This window comes from Podarcis raffonei, chromosome 17 (genome assembly GCF_027172205.1).
Source record: "Podarcis raffonei isolate rPodRaf1 chromosome 17, rPodRaf1.pri, whole genome shotgun sequence".
NCBI classification, from domain to species: Eukaryota; Metazoa; Chordata; class Lepidosauria; order Squamata; family Lacertidae; genus Podarcis; species Podarcis raffonei.
In genome coordinates this window covers 8,356,343-8,369,904 of record NC_070618.1, presented here as the reverse complement: position 1 = coordinate 8,369,904, position 13,562 = coordinate 8,356,343, and the positions used below count along the sequence as shown (strand labels likewise).

General features: G+C 42.9%; 1 protein-coding gene across 2 annotated transcripts in view; it reads right to left on the bottom strand.

The window, feature by feature from the left end:
• Positions 1–13,562, bottom strand: part of TNKS (tankyrase) — a 72,859-nt gene that overhangs the window by 17,105 nt on the left and 42,192 nt on the right. For both annotated transcript variants that reach the window (XM_053370925.1, XM_053370926.1), the window contains 6 exons: positions 9,604–9,775; positions 7,427–7,506; positions 6,505–6,650; positions 5,765–5,930; positions 994–1,213; positions 689–798 (listed from right to left, as the gene is read on the bottom strand). In XM_053370925.1, coding sequence (XP_053226900.1) covers positions 689–798; positions 994–1,213; positions 5,765–5,930; positions 6,505–6,650; positions 7,427–7,506; positions 9,604–9,775 — 894 coding nt within the window. The remainder of the gene's footprint in view (positions 1–688; positions 799–993; positions 1,214–5,764; positions 5,931–6,504; positions 6,651–7,426; positions 7,507–9,603; positions 9,776–13,562) is intronic.

The window sequence follows — 13,562 nt, the reverse complement described above, 5'->3', positions numbered from 1 at the left end:
AGCCTTTTTCCATTTCTACATAGGAAGATGGGAACAGAAGAAATTGAAAAAGGCTTGCTTATTGATTGCATATATGAAACAAAGGGAGCAGGATAAGGTGGAACCTAGGAACTTGTCTTCTCCTAATACTTTGATCTGGATTTCACCAGTCCACTGGTAAATACTGATGACTATTTATCAAGGGGTAACTTATCATGGTAGTCATGTGATCACTAGAAAACAGTCGTGTGCATTTTTCTGCCACATTGTGCAAAGAATCATCGTTCCCCTGCTGCTCAGATTTTTGGCCAGGTGCAAAATTCTCACCCCCAGCTTATCAAATAGCTATACGCATGCAAGGAACAGTTTCGGTAAAAATGATCTATTCACCCTATTTCAATTAAAAGTCCTGGAAAGACGTTTCTGTTTCCCATCTGACAGGCTTTCCACTTAAAGGGAAAACTGCAGTAATTAGAAGCTACCAATATACTCTACACCTATACCAGTTTTAGCAATCTTTTATAGTATATTGCTGCTGCACCATCTTTGGGAGTATAGATTGTTTTCTTCATTATTTATTGCTGTTATTATTACTTGCTGGGGTTATTTTTTTCTTTTTCTTTGTTTTGCATTGTAAGGTGCCTTGATAATTCTACAGAACGGGGGAATAAGAGTCTTGAAAATCTATACATTAATGAATAATGCTTACCCCATAGGATGCTGCATTATGTAGTGGAATTAATCCTCCTTTATCTTGAGCGTTGACATCAGCACCGTGCTCCAGAAGATACTCAGCAACTTCCAAATTATTGTAACCAGCTTTATGAAGAAAAACAAAGCATCAACGGAACATCCAGTGGTTAATAGAAAAATCGCTTGTATTTTTAATGGAGAACCTCTCACTTCCTGCTGCATTCATGTATGATTCTTTAAATAGCTGGGACTGTTTCCAAGACAATTTTTGGGTGAATAAATTATGTGGCTGTGATAAAGAAAGCTTGACAAACCACTTACCAGCAAGATGCAGCGGAGTTGAGTTTCGTCCCTGGGTATCTCGGCAATTGATGTTTTCTGGAGAACACAATTTCTGAACTCGCGCCAGGCAGCCCTTCTTGGCAGCGTCTAACAAAGCTGCATCACCTCGCAGCAGGTCCTGTATATCTGTGTCTCCCTCCTTCACGAGGTCTAGGGGTGTGTTGCCATCTCTGTTCTTTTTTGTTGGATCTGCTCCATGCTATAAACAACATTTCTACTGTTTACTAGCAGAAATAAAATGCAGGGTGGCTAAGATTCCAATTCCTTCACCCTCCCCACAGAACCCCAAAAGCAGAATAGTATATACTGTTTACAGTTCAATATTTCTAGATAAGTAAAACTAAAATGGGTCTACTCAAGAGTGCAACTGACAGTGTATACCCCTCTAATACTATATTAAAGTAATGCAGTACTAAAAGAAAGAATATATAAATACCAGCAGGTGTTACTTAAAACAGACCCTAATGTATTTAATAGTATATGCCAGTAGAGAATATGTGGGCAAACGTATTTTAATATACACCACATATTCAAGATAAAGAGATGCATTTTCCCTCACTAAATAAATTATTCTGTTATTCATTTCTTAAGCCTAAGATTAGCACTGTGTTTGAGTGTTACGTTATTCTGCCTTGAAGCTCATAAACTCTGTGAAATCTCCAATCAATAATTATCCAACACACTGCTCTCTCTTTCAGAGGTACCATAGGAAAACCTTAAAATCCAAAACTCAATCCACTACTGTTCTTCTTATCTTCTCAATATTCCCTTATATCCTTATAAACACCCAAATACCCTTTGTTGGAAGATCTAAGTATTCACTTCCTTGTGTTTTATCACAGCACAAGCAAAGAGAATCTGCTTTAAATACAGTACTTAAACCGTGAGATTCTGGTGGCTTGAAATGTATTCACTGCAACAGAACTAAATCTGCTTTCTCTTCTTTAATCCATTTACTTATTTTACATCTTTTAACCAGATTAAATAGCTCATTAGGATGAAAATGAATTAGTCCAGGCTGCAGCTCTAGTCACACTTCATTGCATGTGACTAGTCACCCCCAAATGAAGGTGTGCATCAAGAACCAAGCAAAATGTCCAGTTGGGAGAACTTTGACCCCTGAGCAGTTGATGACAAGCCAAAGCTCTGGCAGCAACTTGATAATACTCTTTCAAATCAATCTTTGGACAAGTCTAACAATAGCACTGGTCTATCATCTTTCTACAGGGATGCGGGTGGTGTTGTGGGTTAAACCAGAGCCTAGGGCTTGCCGATCAGAAGGTTGGCGGTTTGAATCCCCACGACGGGGTGAGCTTCCGTTGCTCGGTCCCTGCTCCTGCCAACCTAGCAGTTCAAAAGCACGTCAAAGTGCAAGTAGATAAGTAGATACCGCTCCAGCAGGAAGATAAACGGTGTTTCCATGCGCTGCTCTGGTTCGCCAGAAGCGGCTTAGTCATGCTGGCCACATGACCCGGAAGCTGTACGCCGGCTCCCTCGGCCAATAAAGCGAGATGAGCGCCACAACCCCAGAGTCAGTCACGACTGGACCTAATGGTCAGGGGTCCCTTTACCTTTTATCATCTTTCTGGTGATAAGATGCCCTGATGTCTTTCTATATTGCCTCTCAGGGAGATCTCCAAGCCAAGACCCCCCCCCCAAAATCCCTCTTCTCAGGGTAAGTCAGACTAGCTGGGAGGAAGGCAGGGCAAACAGAATAAAATCAGAAATAGAAAATGGGGGAAGGTACAAACATTGCCTGATCCTGTCTCCAGGAGTAGGCAGGACTGAAAACTGGGAACAGTTCTCTCTCTCTCTTGTGCAAGGTAAATTACATAGCCCTGCCTTCTGAAGTGAATGGGAGGTGCAACCCAAATAGGGATATCCCCCCACAATTTCAGGAAAAATAGCATTATGCTATGAGTCCTTACAAGATGAATATATGTTCCACATATAACTCAAAGAAAAGGAAGGAGGAAAGAGAAAAGAAGAAAAGGTTTGTAATTATTTTGATTGCTTCTTCTTTAAAATTATCAATTCTCCTCAAATAGGCCCAGTCGTAAAAGCAGATTTTATAATTTTCATACTACCTTCCTGAAGACGTTCCTTTAAAAATACCAAAAAAAAAATGGCTTGTGGGTAGAGACTTTCCAGAACAGAAATGCTGATACCATGGAAACTGTGAGAAGCCCGTGAAAGAATATTAATCAGTTAGCCACAAGTCTGACTACAGGTGTTGCGATTTTTCAAAGAGAAAATCCTGCCCTTGCCCTGAAATTGCTTCACAGCAGTGCAGAACTAGATGTTGACAGCTGCAGGCACAACTTCACATTGTAGATAATTATCTTGATAATTTGATGGAGGAGGACCAGGAAGGGACACTCCCTCCCCCACTAAGCTGGTTCCTCCTGCAAAAATAGCCCCAGACGGATGTTCATTACAAGCACTGCTCTTCCATAAGCTGTGGGGGTAACAGAAAGATGTAGAACCCATTCACATAGTCAGCAATCCAGCAATACTATATAACTGGTGCAGGGCGGGTGACACCCTTTCTTTGCTGAGAAAAAAACTAGAGAAGGTGTATTAGTGCCCTCCTTTAAGCTCCCCAGAATAATATGGATGACCACTGTTGGAATCAAAATGGTGGTCTGGATTAAGCAATTGTTTCAATCCAGCAAATAGAGAGTCTACCCTCTGAACATTTTAAAAATGCTTGGACAAGCTTCAAATGGTTTCCCACAGGAGACAATGGGGAGAAAAGTGATGCTTATCTTGGAAACCATTTGAAGCAAAACGGTGGACTGGCACATGCTCACTTTAATACAGTGAAGCCAAAGTTGTGACAGGAAGTTTACCAAAAGGAAATTTTAACATTTTATGCAGTCTGGAGGGAAGGCTTTGATGCAATGCATATATTTCTGCAGACATAAAGAGCAATTTCCTTTTAAGTCCAGAGTCAAACCTATGAAACACCAGTAAGGGACTCAAATGGTTTTCACAATGGCGGCAATTTGAGTGATACATGATTCTTATCATGAGGAGGAAGAAAGGGAGAAAAATACAACTAAGTTGTAGAAAGGAACCACTTCTGTTAAGAGCATAAAAACAAATGCTACCTTTAGAAATTTAATGCGCTGCCTCTCCGACCCCAACAGATTTACTTCGAAAATTTGTCCTAATTATTGCAGCTAACATTCAGTGAATTAGAAACCAGGAATCATGAGTTCAGATTTTTCCATGGCATGCTGCACATACAAACTACTGATTTTATTTGCAAAGGCATGCCAGTTTGCAGAGATACTATACTTGCAGCCCCATGTGCACACGACTGTGTATACATACATTGCGCCAAACCCAGAGGTGACCCAGTCATAAAGACACCACTGAACCATCACTAAATGAGTGAAATGGTAGCAGACCAGGGTGAATTGGGGCGTTTGCAAGCTTTTTCAATGGGTTTCATATATGTGCGATTTCATCAATGCGCACAGGGCCTTGGAACGTAACCCCCGCATAAACGGGGGGCTGCCTGTAAATCTGAATAAGCGTACCACGTCTAACCTATAAGTAAAAATACAATTGTATTCATTATGTAATTTTAACTATCATTTCTGATCTTATTTTCATAGAATCATGAAATCATAAAATCCTAGAGTTGGAAGGGACCACAATGGTCATCTAGTCCAACCCCCTGCTAGGCCTGGGTGATTTATCAATATATCACCCAGGAGCAGTATGAGGGCATATCGCTGGTGAAACCGCCACTGCTCCTGAGTCCCTCTGATAGCAGCATCCACTGGAGGGAGTCAAGAATTCCTTCCTCCAATGGGCACTGCTAGCAGAGGGACTCAGGAGTGGCAGACCTCATACGATGGAGAGGGAGAAACAAGCTGTATCGGTGAGGTGTCGATACACCTTGTTCCTCCTTCTGCATCTTTAAACTGCTCAACTGAAGAGTGTGCAGCTGCCCTTGCCTCAGTCGATCAGTTAAAGGAGCCCTCAGTCCTGTGCTGGCTCCCGCAAGTCGGCGGTGGAGTGGGGGCTCTGTGAAACTGCTTGGCTGAGAGGAACACGGTTGCCACTCCCCGCAGCAAGCAGTTAAAGGAGCTCTGATGCTCTGCCCACTCACGGGCAAGTGGGGAGAGCACTGGGGCTGTCTCAGCTGGGGTGGGGGAATGTTCCCTCCTCCCAGCTTAGCTGCACAAACAAGCTGCATTGTCCCAGCCCACGAGCCTGGATGAAACTGCCTCAGCTTTCAAGGTGAGAGCTGGGGCAGTTTCACCCGGTGTCTCGCGGGCAGAGGCCAATGCATCTTGTTTTTTCAACGTTGCGGTATATCGTCAAACCACAATGTTTGGCTGGCGACAAACCACGACGTTGCAAAGCTGGTATCACCCAGCCCTACCCCTTGCAATTCAGGAATCTGTTGCCCAACATGTGGGCAACCCTCAGATTAAGAGGCTCATGTTCTACCAACTGAACTATTGTCTAGCTCAGAAACGTTGCATGCGGTACCACATGCCACAGGTTTCATTAAATGCTCTTTAGTAGAAGAAAATTCAATAGTTGGAAAATTTCAAAATCCAGTTTTGAAATTTGATTAGAACAGAACACAACTGGTAAGCACGTTCTCTAGTACTCATCGTCAGGCTAGATGCTGAAGCTGATCCCCATTTCTTAAAAAATAAAGCCCGGCTGTTACTCAGCTCTTTTTCACGTCTTCAAAAGTCTAAAGAAATTGTAAGTTGCATACTTTTAAAAGGAGCTTGCAGATTTCATATTTCCCCTTTGCTGCTGCTTCATGTAGCGGTGTGAACTTCCACAGATCTGCGACGTTGACAGATGCCCCGTGTCTCACCAATAACTCTGCCACTTCGTAGTGTCCATATGAACAGGCATTGTGGAGGGGCACTAAGCCACTAATCAAAAAAAGAAACATGTCAGCTTTTAGTATGTCAGGATCTAGAAGTAAGTAAAAATTGTAGTTATCCTTCAAGATAAATCAGCATTCCAAATGATGGCATCAACTGTCTCTGACAAGTGATGGACCTCCAAACCTTAAAAATTATATACATTTAGTAAAAATGTAAAGGTAAAATAGGTAAATGGCCCCTGGTCGGTTAAGTCCAGTCAAAGGCGACTATGTGGTACGCCGCTCATCTCGCTTTTCAGGTTGAGGGAGCCGGCATTTGTTCACAGACAGATATCATCAGAGCATTGATGAAACGCAACCCCTTTTCCTCATGAGATCCAGAAGCAGCAATCTTCTTCCAAAAAAACCAGCATCTGGCAGTAGTGGACGGGGCGAATAGGTTGAAATTTAATCAAGAGTTTGCCTTTGTTGGCTGCAAAACCGGAGGATATAAATAGAAGCCCTGGACTGTGGCCATACAGCTGAAGAATAAGGTACTGAAAAGCACAGAAGCAAAAGGACTTGGAAAGCAAGAAGCTATTCTATTCAGACACAAAACCGTAAATTGAATCCCAGGTTACCCTTTATCCTTTGCATGCACATCCGCTCCGTGATGAAGCAAGTACTCCACGACTGACACTCGGTTATAACCTGCAGCGAAGTGCAATGGGGTTGAATGACGCCCCTCCAAATCCCTGCAGTTCACATTCTGAGGACTGCAAAGTTGCTGTGAAATGAAAATTGAAAAGGAAAAACATCCATAAAGGAACTCGTGAAAGAGACCTTTTCAAGCAGTTACCACCTTCTCAAAGTGTAAAAATGAGAGGAGGTTTCATTGCTGCTGCTTCTCTTTTCCTTTTCTTTTTTTGCCTCAGTGTCCTGCCTTACAGATGCAAATTCTTGAATTGCTTATTTAAATTTTAGACCATGAAGTGACTCTCTTGCAATAAAGAACACCAATTCAAAATGTTTTTGAGTAAGACAGGGTTTTTAAGTCTACTCACAATAAGCCATGGGTTTATCGTGACATCCAAGCTGGTCTGTGAGTCATAATTGTCTTACTGTGCTCTATTTGCAATTGTGATTGATTTAATCCCACTGATTCTAAAGCAGTCAAACGCACCTGCCCACCAACGAGCTGCATTATAATGCACCCAAAATGGAATTATCACACACAAAAGGTAGGGCTGATTTTGATGGTGCCAAATACTTCCTCTTATCTTTTTAGGCAGATCACACAAGCAATGACAGTAATACAGTGGTACCTCGGTTTACGAACTTAATCCTTTCTGGAAGTCCATTCTTAAACCTTCCCTAATGAGGCCTCCCGCCGCCCTTCCACCATTCAGATTCCGTTCTTAGACCGAGGTAAAGTTCGCAAACCGGGACACTACTTCCAGTTTTGCAGAGTTTGCAAACCGAATTGTTCATAAACAGGACTGTTCTTAAACCAAGGTACCCCTGTATACAGGAACACACTGGATGTTATTTGCGCCAACCTACCTTCACAGTTTCCAAGTCTCCAGCTTTAGAGGCTTCCAACAGTCTGTAATCCACATCAGATGTATGTACAGGAGTGCTCTCTACACAAGAGACAAAAAAATTATAAACAGGTTGAATTTATAGAAACAACTTTTAAGCAAAAATATGAACTACAAACCAGGACGTTCCAGTTCAGTTGGTAGAGCACGAGACTCTTGATCTCAATGGGTTCAAAGCCCACACTGGGCATTGCAGGGGGTTGCACTAAATGACCCCCGAGGTACATTCCAACTTTACAATTCTATAAATCCCACCTTCTCCATGAGTTCAATGCAGTCCCCATATGAGGAACATACTGGGGCATACCATGGGGCTGGAGCAACTCTCCAATGAGGAAAGGTTATAACATTTGAGGATTTCTAGCTTAGGGGGGAAAGTGAGCAATGACTGACTGATGGATTGAATTTCTATGTTGCTTTTCATTCAAATGTATCTCAAAGCGGCTTACAAACAATACAGAACAATAACAGAACACCGCAAATACAGCATAAAATATATAAAATAATCCACAAATCATCAACAGTTCATCAATAAAACAATTATAATATATAAAACACTATTAACGAAACAGCAACTAAAAAAGAAGCCGAACATCACAATTACAGCATATTGCATGAATAACCAATCAATATGGCATTTATAATCTATAAAACATTAAAAACATTAACAAAATAGCAATAACAACAAAATAAGCTAAGCACTGTTGAGTTCATGCACTCTCCATGCCTCATTTATGTTTCCCAGCTACTGGCAGAGCACAGTTGTGCTCAAGTCTTGCCCGAGGGCTTCTTGTAGGCATCTAGTTGGCCACTGTGAAAACAGGATCCTCAACCAGATGGGCCCAGGGTCTGATCCAGCCTAGCTGACCTTATGGAGCTGTAAGAATTAGCAACAGTAAAGCACTTTGTAACGTCCTTTGTGTTCACTGTTTTTATATTGAATTTCAAATTGTTGCAACCCATCATTGCATCTGCTGGTGAAGTTCAGGTAACTAATACTAATTATTTCATGGAAGCGACAAAGGGAGATGTTTGTTTTGTTTGCCACCTTCAATCCGTAGAACTCAGAACGGTTCACATAATAAATATACTACATAGAAAAACACAAAAGACATAAAAACAAGAACAAAAAGAAAAACAAAAGAAAACCCAAGAAATCTAATGTTGTCTGTCTTCTGGCAGGCTGGACACTACTGGAACATACAGATTCCCCTTCCACAAATTTCAGGGGGATGAAGGGGAGGGAAGAGGAAAGAAAGTTCCACTGCGTGAACTTAAGTCTGACTGCATGATTGTGGACATTGCACAAAATAATGTGCTGGCTGGAATTCTAAATATATGGATAAAAAAAGCTAATTGGCTTTTGGTGTAGTAAACTGGATATTTCTTATAACATACTTATTTTCTTAAAGGGATATGTTTCTCTGAAAAGAATGATAAAGCATTCAAGTGGAGCTGCAGCTTTTATTATTAGAAGCTATTATTTTAAAGCCTTTATGTCCTGATCTGAACAGCTGGACAAGATTGCTGCATTTACCATCCCCCAGCCAGAACTCTGCATATGAAGATTCTTTGTTGTTATAAAAGCTAAAACCCCAAGATTGGCCATTCATATTTCCAGCTGTTAAATAATCCCAGTTCCATATGATCTGTGGTCTTAGAATCACTTTGGCTTTGGAACATCAAAAGCAGCTCTCAAAAATTCACCTAATGAGTTAACTAACTGGGAAGTTTCCCATTTGCCTAGCCCAAGGTCAAGTAGGTACAATATGCATGTGAAAGATTCAAAACAAGCCCAGTAAAGGAAATCATAAAAAAGAGTCTGGGAGGCAGGAGGGGGAGAGGGAGTGGGTGACTAAAGTATCAAGAGAATTGACATAATTAAACATTGGAAAGAGTTCCCAGGTCTGAAATTAGCTCATGTAGAGCTTGTCATCCTGTTTACAGTGACTTTTTAACAGTCATTGTAAATAGAGTCACATTGTTTCACTGTGTCATTTTGTTTATCCTTTTCAGTCGCTGCCTTGAGCCTCATTTGCAAAGCAATTTTATTTTAATTAAAATAAGAACCAATCAGCCTTTCCTGCAAATTACAAATGCACATCATTGGTTATCATTATCGTCTGAAAGAACACCCACCATTCAATATCTGCTGCACTGCTTCGTTGCCCATCTGCGCTGCTGTAAAACCTTGTAAGGAGATGATGGAGGGGTCCGAACCATAATTCAGCAGGAGGCGACATGTCTGCAGGTGACCTGCCATAGCAGCCCTATGCAAAGCAGTTTGTCCAAGTGTGTCTAGTGCATTCATCTGAGGGAGGAAATATATATATATATATATATATATATATATATATGCTTAACCCAAACAGAGCTTATAAATGCTTTACAATCTACCTTACCTCACAATCTGTGGATGGAAGGGAAAAAGTTAACCAAGACTACAAGACACTAATTTCATTACCCCTCCTGCTGTGTTTAAACAGTAACACAGCAGGACAATAAAGGATCAATTAAGTCCTTCCACATTACTTTGAAGGCACATTTATTTCATATGAAGTAGGTGATTAACGGAAATTGTTACCAAGGTAAAAAAATTAATGGGGCTCCCATAAATTTTAATGTACAATAAACACATTTATTTAACTGTAAAATAAATACATGCTTTCCAATTCTGCTGACAAATTAAATAATATCCAGTTACTGTAACAAACGGAAACATAAATGCTGGATTTATATGTGAAAATGTGTTTTGGGAGAGAAAGGGGGCAGCTAGCATTTAAATAGGGTTTTGCTCTGACAGACCAGGCTCCATTTTTGTGCCTACAGGAAGGACTCTCCCCTGTAGTCAAAATAATCAATCTGAGAGGACAAGAGCCTGTCTGGCTGAGAAAAGGAGGGAAAACTGAAGAGCAGGTCAAAGCGTAGTACATACAGTAGTACGTAGCAAAACACTAACTTGAGTTGCTGAATATTCTTCAAACAACACACATAACCCAACTCCCAGCTCTCCCACCACTTAGGATGAACAATTTGCCCAGATATCAAGGGAACTTAAGCACAGATAATTGATTCTCCCCTCTAGGCATACACTTCAGGCTATAATATATGGACCTCTGTAGGTAGGAGCAGATTCACTAAGGGTGGGTTTGGCTACCCTGCTTCCCTTGAGAAGAACAGAACTTCACAGGTACCGTATTTTTCGCACTATAGGACGCATCGGTCCATAGGACGCACCTAGATTTGGGGGGGAAAATAAAGGGGGGGAAATTTATTCCCCCCCCCCCGCCAGGCGCGGGGCTGGGGCGGGGGAAGCCCGAGCTTCCCCCTCCCCCAGAACGGGACCCAGAGCCATGCCGAAGCTGCGCGCAGCTTTGGCATCGCTCTGGGAGCTTGCGGGGCTGGGGGAGGAGGAAGCCCTCCGCCAGCCTCCAAACCATGTCGGGAGACAGCGGGATGGCGCGCTGCGCCTCTCCCGCTGTCCCCCGAGTTTGCGGGGCTGGCGACGGGGAGGAGCAGGCTTCTCCCCCCCCCCCGCCAGCCTTCTAGCCAAGTCGGGGGACAGCGGGATGGCGCGCTGCGCCTCTCCCGCTATCTCCCGAGTTTGCGGGGCTGGCGATGGGGAGGAGCAGGCTTCTCCCCCCCGCCAGCCTTCTAGCCAAGTCGGGGGACAGCGGGATGGCGCGCTGCGCTTCTCCCGCTGTCTCCCGAGTTTGCGGGGCTGGCGACGGGGAGGAGCCGGCTTCTCCCCGTCGCCAGCCTTCTAGCCAAGTCGGGGGACAGCGGGAGGGGCGCGCTGCGCCTCTCCCGCTATCTCCCGAGTTTGCGGGGCTGGCGACGGGGAGGAGCAGGCTTCTCCCCCCCGCCAGCCTTCTAGCCAAGTCGGGGGACAGCGGGAAGGGCGCGCTGCGGCTCTCCCGCTGTCCCCCGAGCTTGTGGGGCTGGTGGTGGGGCTCTCCTGAAGCCTGGAGAGAGAGAGGGGTCGGTCCGCACCAACCCCTCTCGCTCTCCAGGCTTCAGCGAAAGCCTGCATTCTCCCCATAGGACGCACACACATTTCCCCTTCATTTTTGGAGGGGGAAAAGTGCGTCCTATAGTGCGAAAAATACGGTAAATTCAGAATTTCTCAAGGGGAGGGCAACAAGCACAAGAATGTGAAACTGCAGCGCATCCGGGGTCAGAAATCTAACAGCCATGAACCATTTGACATCATCCCAGCTATGTGAAAAAGGACACATCCTGCAAAGCTGCCTTAGAGTTGTCAAGCTCTCTCATGGTATTGGAGGTGTTATAGCTAGCAATCTTGGGCCAATTAACACTTATACGTGATTTTCCAGATTACTCTTGGAAGAAGAGGTTATGGCAGGGAAGTACAAAGTTAACAGCAAGGCTAATCTGCCTTTAGGGCATCAACTGGTTCTCCTCCTACCTGAAAACTTATGCTGAACCTCAACAACGTCTTGTTGGAAGAAAAGGTAAAGAGACACATGATCAGTCCTCAGAACTGAATCAGATTTGATCAAATATCTTTGGGTTAAAGGCTTACTCCACTGGGGTTAACCAAGCCAATCTGGATGAAGGTTAAAAATGAACCTTTTCCAGTGTTTTTGCCCTTGTGGGCAGATGGGTGTTTACATAAGAGAAGTTTCCTTCCTTCAGGACTGATTTTGATCAACTACCTCTTTGTCTGTGACATATGCATTTTAGCTACCATACTGTCTGTCCTAACCAGCACACACTGCATTCCTCATTTATGGAAAATGAGAGCTAAATTGTTAGCTCCAAGTTCCCCAAGTGTAGGTAGAGGTGGCTTCTTAGAGACCCTGGCCAGAAGGCCCTCACCATGAAGACCCAAATTTCTTGCCTGAAGTATCTGGCTCCTCCATATTAAATTTATATCAAGCAAAACAAAAAAACATATCAATTCAGTACCCTGCAAATTTCAAAATCTGTAGTTCACCAAAATTCCAACTGACGTAAGTAAACTGGCTGAGAGCTAACATACCAAAACGACTATTTTGCCTGGTATGGAATGAAAGCTTCATTCATCAGCCCACTGCTGGCTTCCCAAGGATATATACACTTAAAAGTTACACTGCTCGCTAAAGCTACACCAACCCCTCCCCCAAAAACTGTGGCAGTCACATTGATTGTTGTTGTGCACATTATGTTGATGCAGTGATGAATTGCGCTGCAGACTGCGAAGAGCTCTTTCAGCTTACAAAGTGACAGGTCTATCAGCTCCACCAGACAGACATCAGCGCAGACCTGATAGTCACATGTTTTAAACCTGCTAAAATAAGCAATGCTAACACCACTTTCAAAGTCATGTTGCCCAGGTCTATCAAGCAAGAGTTTGCCATTGGAATGAATTATTTTCACTACATCCAAGTCCCTTCCCTATGTGAAATGTTACTGAAAGTCAACATGGATGTATGTCATTGTTCAACGAGCAATTATTTTTTACTTCAGCACTTTTTACTGCTCCTGTGTGGCAATGCAGCACTCGCACCTATAACTGTCCTATGTTCTGCCAATCATCTGTAATAGCTCAACAACTGAAGACTATTTTGACAGGGCCTCTTATTACTGATTTCCTTCCCGTTTCGAATTCTCAGTGTTTCCTAAATCCTTACTTTCTAGAGGTAGAGGATGGAAAGGTAGAACATTTGGACGTACATTTCTCATCTATTCTCTCCAGTGTATGGTTAGGAGCTGTGGGTGAAGGCTTCTTTACTGGGTTCAGAAGACACTGTTACTCAAATAATCTCATTTTCCTGTAACCCACTGGCCAGATACAGTATTTTAATCAACAAACAGGATCCCCACTTCTGAAATTTTATTAGACGGCAATTTGGGGAAGTAATTTAATTAGCAGCCTGAGTAAACAATTTTGCCATTTCAGTGAGCGCAAAGGCTCTTCTCTAAAATGTTTCCCCACAGAAAAAAGGTAACAGCTGGTTCAAAATTCTGGAACATAACACACTACGCATTCACGATTCTGTATATCACTGTATTTTATGATCCTATTAAACCTGCTTGGAACAAATACAGAAACAGGGGTCTGGAGAATAGCACTTCTATATAATAGATTCCTA